At 46.8% G+C, this 16,916-nt stretch overlaps 1 protein-coding gene across 1 annotated transcript in view; it reads right to left on the minus strand.

The window, feature by feature from the left end:
• Positions 1-1,750: 1,750 nt before the first annotated feature.
• EPS8L2 (EPS8 signaling adaptor L2) overlaps positions 1,751-16,916 on the minus strand; it is a 68,194-nt gene continuing 53,028 nt past the window's right edge. The window contains exons 13-21 of the mRNA XM_064453088.1: positions 15,762-15,910; positions 15,467-15,593; positions 14,958-15,073; positions 11,007-11,118; positions 9,838-9,945; positions 8,215-8,356; positions 5,493-5,676; positions 4,474-4,606; positions 1,751-4,118 (exon numbers count right to left, since the gene is read on the minus strand). Of these exons, the coding sequence (XP_064309158.1) occupies positions 4,047-4,118; positions 4,474-4,606; positions 5,493-5,676; positions 8,215-8,356; positions 9,838-9,945; positions 11,007-11,118; positions 14,958-15,073; positions 15,467-15,593; positions 15,762-15,910 (1,143 nt within the window). The 3' untranslated portion in view covers positions 1,751-4,046. The remainder of the gene's footprint in view (positions 4,119-4,473; positions 4,607-5,492; positions 5,677-8,214; positions 8,357-9,837; positions 9,946-11,006; positions 11,119-14,957; positions 15,074-15,466; positions 15,594-15,761; positions 15,911-16,916) is intronic.

The raw sequence follows: 16,916 nt of genomic DNA on the forward strand, positions 1-16,916 counted from the left end.
AGCCAATCAGGAGAGCGCGGGGTAAGACGGACGCGGCCGGGAGGAGCCGGGGCAAGGAGAGGGGACGGAAGAAAGTTTCTGATTGGGTAATTTGGCGACCGGGGAGGGGCGGGACGGTCACCTTGGCGACGGGGGATGCGGCGGGCGCTGCCCGCCATTGCCCCGAGCGGGGAGAGGGCGGCGCGGTGCTGAGGGGAGCTGCTGTCAGGGCGGGCTGGGGGCCCTCCTGTCCTCCGGAGCTCCCCTGGGGCCTTCTTATAGCTCGGCATGGCTCCTGAGCCGCCCCTCAGTCTCCCGTTCCTCTCGGGCCCGCGCGGCCTCACATGGGACCGGGCTCCGCCGGTGACATAAAATGGCGGCGGGAGGGTCGGTGAGGGTGAAGCGTTCGCCTCGTTTTGCAGCCTTGAGGAAAGACCCGCAGCCGTGCCGCGCTCTGCGTTAACCCGTGGCAGGAACCGAGCGGTGCGTTTCCTCCTTTGCTCTTGTGGCAAGGCCCAACATAGCTTGTCAGCCGGGGCTACAGCCTGCCCCGCCAGAGAGCCCTCTAACCCAGCAAGGCACGCGGTCTTGTGCGCTGATGGCTGTTCATTCCGCTAAACTTCATTTCATAGAACTGCAGAATGCCCTGAGCTGGGAGGGACCCGCAGGGACCATCGAGCCCAGCTCCTGTCCCCACACAGGACACCCCAAATTCACACCCTGGCTCCGAGGGCCTTGTCCAAGGGCTTCTGGAACATCGCCAGGCTGGTGCCGTGATGCCTCCCTGGGGAGCCTGTGCCAGGGCTCCACCACCCTCGGGGGGAAGGACCTTCTCCTAATGCCCAGCCTAACCCTCCCCTGGCACATCTCCCTGCCATTCCCTCGGGCCCTGGCCTTGGTCACCAGAGAGAAAAGATCAGCTCCGGAGAGATTAGAGAGATTTAAGCTCTAGAGAAGGTGATCCTGTTAACATGGTTGTGTTTCTGAAATAGGGAATGGGGCTTGGCTGGAAATGTTGCAGAATCTGCTGCTTGGCTCTTCAGATCATGTAGTTCCCCTCGTTTTGTCTTTTATTGTTCCAGTTGTGGAAGGTTCAACAATAATTTCCCATCCTGATGTACAAGAATATGCTTTTGTACGACCTCATGCTTTGTCCAGGCCAAAAAGAAGATCATGGAAAGAGGCATTAGGTTGAAGTCCTGTTTGAATTCTGTGACTCTGGAGGAAACGTGTTCTCATTGTCTCCAGAGTCTTTTGCCAAGGAATAAGAGAACCTTCCTTGTATATCGCTTCCCCTCTCTTTGTTCTCAGCCCTGCATTAGCTGGCATTGACCAGGGTTGGGTGGTTTTAGCTTGCCAATACAGAACGTTGTCCTGGACAGTATCTATGTGTGTAAATACTGGTGTGTTGCCTCAGTTGCACATACCAGAGGTAAGAGAAATTTGTTCTTCAAGACAACGAGGTGGGATGTTTTGGATTCAGCTGGTAGCTTTCCCGGCATTTGATTGCTATCATATGTGGGATTTTCACGTACCCTTGTTTTCAGACGTGAACAATTATCAAGGCCTTCCGTGATAGTCATATATTGAAGGATGATATCCTTCGTTTTCAATGGCAGCCCCCCAGGAACGAAAGGAAACTTGGTTTCGGATACTCTGCTGTGTGTCTTAAATGCACAGTGACAAGTCGTTATGAAAAGCCAGCCCTTAACAACTGTTTTTGTGTCCTGTTGCTTTAATTTATATCCAAGTGAAAGAGACAGAGATGGACTTATAAGTATAACTTAACTATTTTAATAAATCTTATATAGTGCATGGTTATATCATTTTATCCTTCGTTCAATTACATGAATGTACAGTACATTATAGCATTATCTGCAGGCAGTAAAAATATAACAGATGCACAGCTCAGTCATATGGAAGTTTTTAAAAGTGACTTCTGCAATAAGGTCTACTGATACGTTTATTTTACAAAATGCTCCCGTGGCTCCTGGCGTTACAGAACTGTCGCGTACGCTTGTTGTAATCCCAAGTAACTGTAATTCTGTGTGATTTATTTTCCTTTATACCCAAAGGCAAGAATGATGTCGTATTTCCTCGCTCACCATTATGTTTTTATTTTCATTTTAGAAATTATTTAGCCTCCTGTGCTTGAAACACCAATGGTTTGCCAGCCTTCACACCTGCTTCCTATCTCCACGCTAATCCAGAGACAGGGCTTCTCAGGAGGATTGTCCTCGTCCTCCCTCCCTGACAAGGTGAGTGCCCTTTGCAAATTCCAGCTGCTGTGGCAAGCCAGCAGGGTTGTGACCAGAAGCATGATCTTCCTCTGTTAAGTTCCCTGCCTGCACCCTAATTCTGCTGGTGCTAACAATGTCCTATTTGAAGATTAAGAAAATATATCATTGATTGGAAACATTTTTGGAAGAACAAAGCCAAAATTGAGAGGTGCTTCAGTAGTCTCAGATTTAGACACGTGTTCCCCAGCCACCGCCTTACAGCTGTACGGCTTTTTCCATTAAATGTGCAAGGACAGGCCCAAACTCTGCAAAGGCTTAGGCACGTGCTTAACCTTTAAAGGAGGTGGGATCATTCATAGCAGGTTAAGGACAGCACACGTTTAAGTCTTTGTGGAGCCTGGGCCTGAATTCCCATTCGGCCAAAGCTAAGGCATGTGAATGAGAAAGGCAAACTCTTCCCAGTCTGTGAGCAGTTCCTGTAGATGCGTTTGTTCTACTGCATTCCCATCAAGTTGGGCTGTAAGCAAAATATAAATACAGCGTGTGCCAAACTTGCTGTGGACAGGAAATCTACTATATGCTTGCCTGAGCTTTTAAAACTTTGAGTAAATTATTGATGCTTAATCACTTAATTATGGCTCTAGGGAAAGGGGTTTCTTCCTCATCCCTATTTATAGATTGTAAGAGTGAGGGGGTATTTCACTAGATAGATATATTCATATGCACATAACGTTATTAAGAAAAAACAGGAAGTGAAGAACAACAGCCTCTGCTAAATTAGATTCTTTTTTCTTGTGGCCATTTATTTTGTAATAAAACAGCCTTTCCAAGTGTGCTTTTATTTCTTGGATATTTAGGAAGCATTTCAGATTACTCTTTGCAAGGAGAATGTGAAGGTGGAGACGAGTGGTGAACACCCTGGGAAGGGCTTTGGGTGTGATTAGGTTGGGAGCAAATGGGGCTTATCTTTGCCGTGTTTGAGGCCTGGCTTTGGCAATACTGCAACTCCCCGATGCCGGATCAGTGCCAAGGTGAAGGGCTGCACAGCTGCCCTGAGCCTCAGCCTCTGCATAAGCAGGGATGATCAGGCTGAGCTCACCTATTTGCAGATTCAAATCACTTCAGTTGTCACTCGGGTCCTGCTCCATCCTCACACAATGAAAGCCCGTTTCCACTGTTCAAAGACATCAGTAAGTGGTAGGTGTATTTAAGGAACAGCCAGTGTTTGGTAACGTGTGTGGCAATTCTAGCCTGGTCCAATGAGGGGGCATGGGGGGGACAGAAAAAGGACAGTGAACTGCACAGGGCATTTGCTAGTGGGCTGCAGGGGATATCTGCCACAGAGGAGGAAATGAAAAGTGGGGGGAAAGACTTATTTCTGTGGTCCAGACTCTATCAACATTCAGGCTGTTTTGTTCTGCGCTGTGTGCCATGCCCTCTCCTCCCGAGCCATGCTGGCGAGGGGCTTAGGGGCAGGTACAGCCCTCTGAGAAAAGTTTTGTGGGGTCTTTTTTGCTTGAATTCAGCCATTGTACGTTCAGACACGCGTGAGTTCTGATCTGCTCTGATCACATGCACATAAAATTTCAGTATAAAATATATAGTTATAAAAAAAAAAAATACTTCATGCAATGTTAAAACACCTTTCCCAATGGGACATGGTCTTATCGTCTACCCTTATCAACAGTGTTCAAGAAATTGTCACTTTGATGGCAATTACACCGCTAAGTGGAGCACTGCTGTCTCTCGTCTGGACTGGGGATCACTGCTTTCATTCCCTTTTCCTGCACTACTATGACTAATAGCTGAAATAAAGCAGATAGATTTTTAATTAGCAGAATCAATCCTTTCCTGGCGACGCTTCATGATTCCTTCGAGCTCTGACTCCCCTCTGCTTTTCTAGAATGGAAACAAAACAGAAGTTTGAATTTTAACTTCAAGCTGTAGTTAAATGATAATATTTAACTAATACTGTAAGAGTAGAGCTAGTTTCAAAGGGATGAGTGACACCAATGAGAAGGCAGATTGTTAGGGGAGACAGGGTGATCTGCCTTACAGATCTGAGGCCTTTTTGCTTAAAAGACTTCTCAGTATTTCTAGGTGGTGTGGTTTTTTGGTTGTGTGGTTTTGTTTTGTGGTTTGGTGTTTTTTGTTTTTTTTTTTAAATTGTGTTTCTTAAAATGTCTGTTTAAGAAATCTGACACTGCTGGTACAGGCACCCATTCAGGTAGGAGTTGTCCAGAAAGCTACTCACCTCCAGTCGATTTTTCTCCACTGTGATTTTACTGTATACTCTGCTTCCCTCATCACCACACACTTTCTTCAGCTCCTCTCTGTTGAGGGAGAAGAGCTGAGCTCCAGTAAGGATGCCAAGGTGTTCCACTGTCCTGGGAAGACACAAAGTGAGGAGATGCTAATTGTGCTACGCGTGGCCTCTTGCCAAAGGTGAGGAGTCAGAGATAAAAGGGCTAGGAGCAGCTGATGTGCACCAGCACCGTAGCACCTGCAAGGCCCTGGGGCTGTGCCAAGGTGGCAGCTGTCGGGTTACCCAGGCTCTAGGCCAGCACGATGGCAGGTTGTGAGGAGCAGGTGAAGCCAGCGTCACCCTGGCATCCGCTGTGTGCCCAGCCCCACGGGTACTGCAGCGATTTCGCTCCACTTGCCTCGCGTTTGGGGAGCAATCCTGGAGCTCCTTTTCGCTCGCTGCGCGGAGTGTGAGTTGTAACTCGTAACCCTTGACCACGTGCAGCTTTTTGGCTCTTCCCTGGTGGCTGGGAAGATTTGCTAGCCCCAGCTGAGGCTCTGGCTCTTCCCCAGAGATACCTCAGGACAGCTATTCCAGAGACAGGCTGTCACCTGGAATTTGCATTTCAGGCCGTGGCGAGTTAGTTAATTAGTTACTTTTCTCTAAGTTCAGCACTCTGAACCGGCTAATTGGGGCCAGACAAACACCAGCGGTAGGATGTTGCGCAGCGTTTAGCTGCATGAATAAGCAAGACCATTCCTTTAATTGCAGCTACTCATTAGGTCTTTCGCTGCACTGAAAGACCGGGTTTGTTTGATAGTATATAAGAAAGAAAGGGAGTAAGCTTGGGCTCTGAATGAACTGGTTACATAGCTCGACTTCCATGTGATTGACATCTAATTTGCAACACAGGCTCCGTAAGTAAATACAAGTGACTTGTAATGCAGTTGAAGTATTGGCAAGCTGCCTCCCCCACTACTTTTTAAATGGAGGGCCAGCATTTCATATGGTAGTAAAGCAGATCTTACTCTTTGCTGAATGGTATTGCCTCCAGCCAAGCTTTGACTTCTTCAGTAGTGGAATCGAAGGTGAGGGGCACAGAAACTTGCTGAGTCTTTTCCACTTTGATATTCCTGTGGGGAGGCTGAATTCTGTTGTTTGTGATCTTCTTTAGCAACTCATCGTTCAGCTCATCCATTTGATGAATAAGTTCTGGGGAAACAAGGCACAGGGTAGAGAGTAGGGAATGAAATCAAGTCTTCAGTCACAAATCCTATTAAATTAATATGGTTGTGGGGAAACATAAGGAAGATCAAAATGTGGCTCAGGATTTTTAACTCTGTAAATACACCAAAGGAAAGTGCTTACTTTTGTATTTTAGTTTTAAAGAACAAGCTTAAGTGTTTTTAGAACAATAGGTTGAGCAACAACATTTTGGCCTTCAAACTTCTATCAGGAATAAATGTGTAATGGGAGACCGCCACACTTTTGAAGGCTGGCAGGCTACTGGAGCAGACTGGGAATCTCCTCTTTCCTCCCAAGCTAATACTGTCAACTTCCTTCAGCTTTTGAAACCTCGCTTGCTCGTTGGGAGAAACCTAGATTTCTGCAGTTCTTCTCCAGAATGATGGAGGGGAAGAGTCACAAATTAACAGCTGCTTCAGCAATGTCCATTAGGCTCATTGGAGAGCCTTGGAACAACTGCTGCTGTTCCTGGGGGGAAGGAAATCTCCGGGTCTGATGTTGAGCAGCATTGATAGAGCTGTATAATTTCTAGAGAGAAGTCTGTTCTCTGTCATGCTGTCTACCAGCACACTCTGAGCTGCCTCATTTAAAGGTCTTTTCCGATCTAAATAATTCTGTGATTCTATGATTTAATAAGCGCATGTTCCCCAGTCCATGTTTAACCAAGTAGAGATTGGTCTGGTGTGAAAAAGGAGAGCTCACAGCTGCAGAGGCACTTGCTTTTAGCCAGCAGGAGCAAAACTACCCACCAATCCGCCTGGAAAATTCTTGTTCAGAAGAAATTATTGGGGGAAAAGTGTGTCGGATTTGGCAAAATAATAGAACATTTTGGTAAGAACACACTCGTTTTGTGTGCATGGTGTCTGTAGCAGGAACTGGGAAGGACCTATATTTTAATCTATTTTATATACAGATTTATATTGGGATCAATGTTGTTTCTCATGTTGCTAACCTATCCTGGTCATCACACCTCCTTCAAAGGGCATAAAACCCCGCAACACCAACTAGCAGAAGTTTGCTCGAGGGTGTAAAACCTGATCTGGCAGCGTCTTTGCTTCTGCTTGTGCTGTGGAGTGGTGACAAGGGCAGGGTCCCTTCTCCCTGATGTCTGGTGTTGCTGTTGTGTTTTTGCTTTAGTTTGTCATCTTCCTGTTTTTGAGTGACTTAGTTCCCTTCGGGCTATTGAAATAAGGAAATTGCCCTGCAAACTTAGCAGCAGGGAGGGGAAAAACCCCAGGCCTCATGAGGTATCAGAGGTCAGGGAGGCCTGACTATCTGTTTCTGAGAACGAGGTTCCCATTTTTCTGTGCCTCTGTGTTGCCATTTACTTTCTTCCTGTTGTCCCTTCACTGTCACCTGATGTGGAAGGCCAATTGTGTGAGTATCTACAATCAGAGTCTTGTTTTTGAGCTGTAGCCCTGCTCCCTCCACTTTTCAGTCCTCTCTGCTACTTCTAATCAGTAATTTGCTGATCCTCAGAGCTCCAGCTTTTGCTGTGCCTCTAAATAGAAGTGACAGGAAGCATGAACTGGGACTGAGCAGCACACTCATAAGACTCCAGTGACACATCATCCAGTATCACTTTTTCCATGAAACTCCTGAAGCCTGGATAATAACTCAGTTTTATTAATAGATACGTGTCCACAATGCTTGTATTGTGGGGCTTTTCGTCGTCCCAAAAGGGCTCCTGCTTCCAGGAGTCTGCAGTAGCTGAACAGGGGATGAACCCCGGTTTTGGCCTTTGGGAGACAGCTTGCCACAGGTGTATGCAGGGTGTGATAAGGGGGTGAGGCGGGCAGGGCTTCTGGTCCTTCTCACGTGCTGTGACCCAGCATAGCACGCGCGGGGTGAGGGAGTGATGTGAATCTCGCCTTTGGCGGATCTGCTGGCTGGGGTTTCTCTGAAACCGCTTAAAGGAACAGGCCAGGCGGGCACTGCATGTGTGGCAGGAAGCGAGAGGAATGGAGTGACCTGAATGTGGGTGGTTGCATAGACACACTTAAACGTGTTGGCAGGGACAGGAAACTCTTCTTGGGAGGAGGAGGAAGGTCAAGCTGGAAGGAGGGTTAGGGTGATCACCTGTTTGCCCTGCATGTCCCAGGCTACCTGAGAGCCCGTGATGTGAGTCATCAAGCTCCTCGGAGCTCCTCTTGGCTGTTGTGCTACCTGGAACCTCCTCTGTGCATCTCCTCCAAAACCACTGCTGGCCCATTGCTTATCACTAAAGGGTACAGTCGCTCTGTGTGCAGAGCCTTAGCGGAGGGAACATGCGCTCGGGTAGCTCTGGTTACATGCACACAACAACCAGCAGTAGTGGAGAGACCGTTATGGTGAAAGTAAAGATAGGAAGAAAACCAGTGGGACAGAGAGCAAGCAAAAGCATGTGCTCACAGAAGCTTTTCAGTTAAGTGCTGAAATGCAAAGCTGCGGCGCCGAGCTCTCTGGCTGCCTGAGGCTGCCATGTGTGGTGTAAGAGGTGCCCGGAGCGTGGTGTGGGACACGTACGTTCTTTGGCGTCCTGGGGAGAGTTGCGTGATAACATTTCACTTCCCCATTTATCCCCAGCGTAGCTGGCAGGTAGCTTGTGAGTTGGGCTGGATGGTCCGTATCCCCTGTGGCCTGGGTCTCCTTTGTACCTCTGGTTAGACTAGGTGATAAGAAAGGCAAAAAAAAAAACTGCATAGGATTTTTTTTTTCTAGGCCATTTTTCATTTTCTTAAGCTTTTTGCCTCCCACCCACGATAGCAAACTGAGGGACAAATTGCCATGTTCTCCCTGTGCTGATCTGGGGCCGCTCGGCTGCATCTGGTGTGACCTTGGGTGGAGCTGCATGGAAGGAGTTAATTTCGGGAGCCTCGTGGGAACAAACAGAACCTGAGGCAAAGGGCATTTACACCCCTGGAAAACATGTTATGCTCGTCACACACAGAGGAGCGGTGCTTTACGCTTGCTTACTGCTGCTGTGGATGATGGCTCTCACGTGCGTGACTCGGCCCTTCGGCCTTTTGCTACGCAGAAATTACTGCTCGTAGGACTTCCTTGGAGATGGAGAGTAAGGGAAGCAAAAGGATTTTTATATGAAGAGAAAACAGACAGAAATCCCATCTGAAGCTAAAACGTCACTGCTCTAGTAACTTGGTGTTAAGTGGGACCGCTTCCAAGTGCCCAGAGCAGCCCGGAAAGAGTTTTTTGACATTTTCATTAAACTAACAGGGCTTTTTTCTAGAGGGCTGCTGGGGCATCTTATGCTTTGCCCAAGCTGTGAAATACTGAAGTGGGGGAAACAATTCCATGCCTCCTTAGGGCATTCAGAGCTCTCCAGCTCCACATTTTTGCAACGCAAGGTGCGTGAGAGCAATATTCACTTAATACTCACTTAGATGGTATTTCCATCTGCCTCCACTCCAGTGATTTGTGCCTGCTGCTGAACTGAGCTGGATGAGGGAACTGCCTAATTTAATCCCTACCAAAAGTCTCAGCATTTGGTGGCAAAATTTGCTTTTATGGCTGCATTAGCTCTTTTCTCCTGGTCACAGCACAGCCCTGAAAGCAGCAGGGTTTTGCAGCAGAGGAGGTGGTAAACCATGGGCTGAGAAGTATGTGGGGTTTTGGGGGGGGGAAGCCACTGGCAAAAGGTGGAACTCTGAAGCCACTGTAGCCAGCAGCTGTTTGGTGACACCTTGACATGAGACCTTTGCTGTTGCATGACAAGACATGGTGCTGGGCTCGGTGCGGGTGTCCCTTCCAGCTAGGGTCTCACTTCATAGCAGGCTGCTGCCCGTAGCACAGGACTCAGCCTTCGCTTGTCCCATAACCTGCCTGCCAGGCACCGTTGGCAGCAGGCAATGGGCTTGGCATCTTGCAGCAGGGGGAAAGCATGAGGCTGCTGCACGGATGGGAAGGATAGGCCTGGTCTGGGGAGGCGGAAGGTAACAGTGGCAAAATGTGAGAGTTTTATCGTAGGAAACTCAGGAATCCCCAGGATCCTGGTTCATCCTCTTGTGAGGGTTCATCCCAACTTGTGCATGGCATCCTAAGAAATCCAGGGAGGTCTAATTACGGGATTATTCTCAGAGGCTGATTGCACCCTGCAGCTGGCTACCAATTAAATATCATTCGACTACAGACCTGTTCAAGCTCTTCCAGTTTCACCACATCCAGGATGTTATAAGGGACGTAACCAGCCTGCCCACTCCGGTTGAGCAACTTCCACCACTGCTTATTATCTTCCAACACCTGAGAGAGGGAAAAAAACCAAGTTTGCTAGTGAGAGCGTCAGATTTGTGGCATCCACAAGTGGCACGTAGTGGAAATAAATCACACAGTAACATGAAGTTGTCAGAACAACAACATTGAGGCCAGGAGCTGGCAAATAGATCTGTGGCACTCATTTGCAATCCAGGACTGAAGCCTTTCCTGAAAAGCATCAGAACTTGTCCTAATGACGAACAGGAGAGCTCCTCCAGGGGCAAAACAGATCGGGGGTGCTGAAGTAGTAGTTCCTACTTAATTTGCCTGTTTCTCCATTATCTTTTTTTTGTTTTAAGTGATTTTGTGTTGGTTCTTTTGCAATTAGAAAACTAAATCAAGAGAGATTCTGCCAAAGATGCTGGAGTGCCATTGTACAACTTGAGCATGTGTCACATCATAACACATAAAAGTTGCATCATAACCATGATGTGGGAGACTGCCCGTTGCTGAGGTATCTCCTATTGCTCCTGCCTCCCCGCTCCTTTCAGCAGGCTTGTTTTTACCCAGAACTGTGATTTTTAAATTTTTTTTTTCTGTAATCTTCCCAGAATGGATGAGCTTTGCTGGCAAGCCTCACATACGTTTCTCATTCTAGCTACATTTTTGAACAGAAGCCTTTGTTTCAGGTCATAGATCTGTTACAGTTAGTGTACAGACCAAGTCACGCCCTACATTCTCCAGCTGCCAACAGTGTTGCGGTAAGAGAAAGGTGACGAAAAAGGATGTTTTCATAGAAAATAATTCCTTTGTAGGGGAGTGGTAGTAACGAGCATAGGCCCAGGAAGCGGGTGGACAGTGTACTGTTTGCCTTCCTCCCCGTTGCTAGTAAAGATGTGACTGACGTGTTTCAGCTGGCAAATGACCCAATGCATGCAGTCAGCCTGCTCCAGCCCAGACGTAAAGCTTCAGATTGGAGCAAAGCTTCATATTACTGCTCAGAAAACACCAAGCAAAAATGAGTTGGCACTTGCCAGTATATTGAGATCTCTCTCCCTTTCCTGGAAAGGGGAGGAGGGCACACCTTTCCCCCAAGCACAGTCGCTTACCTCCAGGATTTCATCCTTAAGCACTGAGAGTTCGTTGGCATTTCGCGCAGTGAAATCGTAGCGGATTTTGGCATATCTCTTCGGCAGAGCCATTCCCTGTGCCTCAAAATTCCTGCAGGAGGAAAAAAATGGAGTTTTAATGGGGGCCCATCTAATAACTAGGGCAATATAGGCTCACTGGCAAGAGAGGAGTGGTGAAGACTGTGCTGGTGCAGGTAAAGAGACACTTGTGTTTGTGTTGGGAGGGGTCAGCGCCTCTTTGCTACTCTATTTTGAAAACGGTTTTCACCCCTCATTTTAGTAAAACACCCTGCATTGGGGAAAAAATAAAAGCAAAAAAAAAAAAAAAAGGGCAAAATAAAAGCAGTAGGGTGGTTTGGTAGGTGGCCTTACTGGGGGGCTGCGAGGCTGCTGCTTTCAGGGTGGAAGAAAAGACTTCTTCCCCTGACAGCTGCTTCTTTGCTGCAGCAAGGACTGGGGAGGCCAACAAAGCACAAACAAAATGCTCTGATTGCACCTCCTGTGAAAAGTAAGTGTGAAACCTTCATATCCTGATAAGTGGAAACAAGTGCCCCATAGGCCAGAGCAGGGGAGAAGCAGGTGCTGGGGAAAGGATATTGAAAAGGAGTGTAGGGAGAACTGACTGGAAATCTGTGGTTTTCATCAGGCTCTGACTGCTGAGCTCCTGAAACAGAATTCTGCAGGTTCCTAGGAAAAGTGAGTTTGAGTGTTTCTATTCTAAGATACACTGAGGGGGAAAGGAATGGGTTTGAGTATTTTGCTTGGGAATGTTTGACACAAGAATATACGCTTTCAATGTTGAACTGACTTTTCATTTGAAGAGAGAGGCAAAATAAATATGGTAGGTCATCAGAAATGGAAAATGGTGGAAAAAATGCAATGAAAGCATTCCTTTGACCCAACTGAAATGGTTTAGTTTTTCATAGTTGGCTGGGGTTTGATTTTTTGTTGTTGTTGTTTTGTTTTGCCTGGCTTAGGAAAATTTTGCAGATCTCATCTTTTTCTCCTCTGGTGAGGATGGCTGTAGTGTTATTTTTTAATTCCAAAAATGCTTGCACTATGGAAAAATTACCTTGCCTCACTGTGTAAGGGCCAGGAGAAACTACTTTAGTGCACCTTCTATGGGTCTTTCTGCTTACGACTTGCAACCCGCACAGCTACCCGGTGCAGAAGGCTGTGGGTACCATATTCAGGGTGGGCATACCAACAGGGGGTCAGGCTCTCCTCCAGTTTATATCAGCTTCTGTGTAACTCGGTGAAGCCAGCGCTTCCAGCACTGCTAGCAGCTATGGGTTTTAGCCCGATGTCCTTCCATTGCCGCGTTCTTGTGTTTGGCCAGTGATTTTAAATGTTTGATCTGAGAAAACCTGGCTCTTTGTGGTCTGCTTCTGAGGCATCTGTAAAACCTTTGAAAAGCAAGCCTGTTATGCTTCGTTTCAGTTCCTTTACTCTCTTCATTAGATAACTTTTGGTGGCCTGAGAAGGGTTGAAACCAGTGGTTCAGTGGTTTGATATCATGCCTACAGCTGTAGCGCTGCCTTTAGCTCGCTTGATTTGGGACAACTCCTGGTCTGGCTACAGCCATGTGCAATATATAAGTTGTCAGTCTGCGGTGGGGAAGAGCTCGGAGCAGACTCTCAGACAGATTGAATCCACCAGTCAAGAAGGGGAGTAGTGGCCTCACCCCGCAGTGCCCTGAAGGCAGGGAGGGGGAGGAGAGCCAAGTTAGGTAGAAATTACTTTTTTCATAGCATTCCAGAAGGTAAATGAGTCATGAGGAAAGAGGCAACAGCTGGAGGAGTTTGAGGCTAATGTGTACTTTGCACGCACCTGGGTTTTACACAAGTGACCTTCCCCCATTATGGTAATAGTGCGTGGGGCTTTCATGACAGTTCTCTGCAGCCAAAGGCCCCGGTGTAAATAATAATACTGATGCATGGGTATTTTTGTTAATATAGGGTCTCTGGGTTAGAAAACTAGTTCAAACTACCCTGAAAAAAGCATGAGTACAGGAGGAAATATGTCTGTCCCAGGACTGTGACCTTGGCAAATGTCTGGGAAAGCTTGGCTGAAGCCTGCTCTGGGCTGAAGAAGGCGTCTAAGCACATTCTCATCTTCAGCATCTGCTTCAGTGCCATTAACTCTGATGATTATTTTTTTTATTAAGTGTTATCGATAAGGAAAACTTGCTGTTGACAGTCTGAAAGGTAGGTAAACCGGTACAACACCTATCCCAGGAGAGAAGAGATCCTCATCCGCTCTTTTGTGAGCCCACACTGTAGTTAGACTGGGTGGTGTCTCAGGGAAGTGGTCACCTTGGTAAAAATGCACACTGATAATCTGTATTCCAGGCCTTGATACTACTATTTATAGTTTGCCTGTGCTGAGACTAACAGATTAAAATGTTTCCTTACGTGTGTTATCTACCAGTCACTAAAGAGGGTCTCAAATGTTCTCATGAAAACTAAGTTCTTGGTTTTTGTAACCTCACTGAGACAAATGGAATTGGAGAAGGGAATTTATTGTAACGCTCTCCCTACTCAACACTGCATCTACATCATTACATGGTGCCACCAGGACCTTTGGTGGGGTGAATGGGGAGAGTGAGTTATTTTGCTGATATAATTGGATTTAAGGTCTTTTGCTGTGGATTTGAACTTTTTTCTAGTAGTAGTGGAGCTTATAAATCTCTTAGATTAGAACATAAAACCATGAAAAAACAGTCTGGCTTGAAGGTTTTTTCCTAGTCTAAAGCTGGCTACAGAAAAGTGCATGGTTAAGTGCTTTGCTGGGTCTCGGCTTCCAGTCTTTAAAGATTTGAAGTTGATAACCTCATGTCAAGTCACCGCAAAGCCGAGGTTGGCAGAGAATTAAATTGCAATTTGGAAAGAGTTTGTTGAAACTCAGAAATCTTGAGAAAATTTCAAAGCCGTAAGCCCATGTAAACAAGCAAGTGGATGAAAATCCTCTAAACGTTGAACCACAAGTACTTTTGTAAAGATTTTGTACCACTGGGTAATTGGCGATAGAAAACTAGCAGTGGGGCAGCGTGTTTGGTTAAATTGTGAAAGAGCCATCTTTCCCTTGGAAAAAAGCCTGGTTGGTTCTGGGCTGGGACCTGAACTTTCCAACACTTCTGAAGAAAGGGGAGGGTTGGGGTGTTTTTTCCCCCCATTTTCTTGATTTATCTCATTAAGAAGAGTTCTCTGACCTCAACCCCTGGTCACTTTCCTGATGGAGAGATGGGCAAGATGAGAAACACATTCTTATGTTATTCTGCCTCTAATAAATGTCTTTCCCTTTGCTTATGACTGAAAGCAAAAGGAGGAGCTGCTGTCTCCAGGGAAAGAAAATGGCACTGCCTCAGTTAAAATGTTTGCAGTGCAGTGCGGCTGAGGTCAGGCTGCCTTTTCCCAGCGCTGCGATTTTCAACGGCAGAAAGCTTGCATGAGCTCATGCCTTGGTACAGATTCCTCCTATAAGCAGTTCTTTCTACGCCAGCTGCGGTGGCTTTAGGATGAATGGAGAGATGCTACCTTCTCTAAACGTACGGAGAACAAAAGCGCAGCACGGTATCTTTGGCATGTGATCGTTTAGTATCACTTTGGTGGGCTGATGTTATGAAACAAGACATACTGATTGACTAATGAAACCAGTCAATGTATTTGCCTCTTGTGGTGGAAAACACACGTAACCCATTTCCTTGTACACCTGCTGGTGATTAAAAAGCAGACAGTGTTTACATGAATAATCTCTCGTCTGATCTTTGAGTTCTCTTGATCTTGTTAACAAGCCTGAACTAATAATGGCAGAGAGTTACCTGCCAGGACGCCAAAGCATTCTGGTGCCATGATATGTTGCGGTGGGTGCTTATGAGGTTACAGGGCGGGAGCTGAGGCGCCGCTGTCCAGGGCGGTGCCGGTACGTTACCTATTTACATGCTGAGTTACGTTCTGTTTAAAGGCGTCCACGGCTTGTGTCTGATCAGCAGCCTGGCCACGCTTGAGTGAGGAGTTACGGTAAGGATATCCATTGGCTGATGATAGCTGGAAAGGTAAAACTGAAGTCAGTGTTACCAGGGAAGGGGAAAGCTGTTTTGGAGAAAAGGAGAGTGAGTGGTAGAGGAATCACGGCCTGGAAGCTTTTGGGCACGATGAGGTGCACGCTAAAGAAGTGTTCTTCAGGCAAACCTGTATCCATGGGGCTCAGTTACAGTATAGTATCCTATTTGCTGTTGATCAGGAGGTGAGGCTGATTATTGCTGCCCTTTTCTGGCCTTACTTTCTTTCCATATTTAACTGGAGTGGCCAGATCCAATGGAGTTTTGAGCGGCCTGCATGTTACACACCACCGCAAACTCCACAGATCCATCTTTCCCTCTGAAAAAGGGGGAGGGAGAGGGAAAAGAAGAGAGAGATGACTGGGGGCACAAGACTGACCTCTTCCTGCAAGTGTCCGATGTCTATTTCCCAGGGAGCTCCGCGGAAGATTTCCATGGGTGGTTCCCAGCCGTTGCGAAATTTGGGGATGTAGGTGGGGATGTTTGCTTCTCGGGGCCATTCAGCTCTAGGATGTGAAGTGGGGAATATGTGGTGAGAGTCACGAGGAACATGCCAGGGAGAAGCAGGGGCGTCAGGGCATCCTTAACCCTCTGACACGGCCATAAAATCAAGCATTCTGTCTGCCTTTCTCAAGAGTGTGGGGAAGCTGGTGAGATGGCAGCTCTGTCCTCACCTGGATCTGGTCCATGCCTCTCCCAGGGACTCCCAGAGGTTTATCTCTTTTGGTGTCAGGTGTCCTCTGAGGAAATCTGTGGTGTCTTTAGAAAGAAGAGGGCTGACGACAGACCTGGCAAGCTCGGGGCCACCACAGCTACTGATGATCTGGATTACACACAAATGTGAGAGGTTTTGCAGGAAATGTCAGTTCAAAGTATCCAACCAGCACAAACACAAAGGAACAGAAATCAAAGACAGAAAAATCAGTGGCTCTGATCCTTTGCAGTCTCTAATCCTGCCCCCTCCGAGGGAAGCCAATGTACCCTCTGCAGTGAGTACCTCTAAAATTGGGCTAATTCACATTAGACTTCTGCTTCCAAAGCTCTCCTCTGTGCCTTCTTATGTAAGGGTGAGGTTTCACAACACAAATGAACTAAATTAAGGGTTTGCTGCTACCTAAAAGGGATGCTGTATCCCCTCAGCATCCCCTTGTTATCCTTGATCTGCACTGATAGTACTTGAGTGGCAGATTTTATGGAGGAAAGGCAAATAAACAAATAAGGTGAATAGTCCCCAACTAAGTTCTCCAAGGTATAAAACAAAAGCCAGAGGGCAAGCCTTCATGACAACGGATGGCCTGACTCCTGTTGGCAGCAGCTAATCCTTAGATCAGCTCAGTTGTCTCAAGAAACATCAACTTAAATCATTGAAGAAGACTGGACAGTTCAGAGGAACACAAGAATTTTGCTATTGGAGTCAAAGCAAGGCCTGAGCTAAAAATTGGCCATTGTTAGAGATGGGATATATCACAAGCTGGCACTTTAAAAAATGGAAAATCACTTGGTATTTCTGGGTCCCTTCTGGCTTCTCTTTCAAGTTGGGATTTCTGCTTCCTATTTTCAGTGCAAATACAAGCCACGTTTGCTTGAAGGTGAGGTCAGGCAGATTCCCAATGGGAACCGTAGCTTGTGTTCACAGTAAGCCTTTGTTAATGGGGTGGAAAGGGTCGTATTTGCTAGGGTTTGTGTATTTAGTTTTTGTATTAGTGTTAGTGTATTTAGTGTATTTAGTTCAAGCCAGGCCAGAAACACTGGCATTGCTGCTTCTAGACTTTACTGAGAAAGCTTTAGCCAGTTGTGAGCCATCTTCTAACTCTTCTGCATAGTCCAGC

The sequence above is a fragment of the Phalacrocorax carbo genome, chromosome 5 (genome assembly GCF_963921805.1).
Source record: "Phalacrocorax carbo chromosome 5, bPhaCar2.1, whole genome shotgun sequence".
Classification (NCBI taxonomy): Eukaryota; Metazoa; Chordata; class Aves; order Suliformes; family Phalacrocoracidae; genus Phalacrocorax; species Phalacrocorax carbo.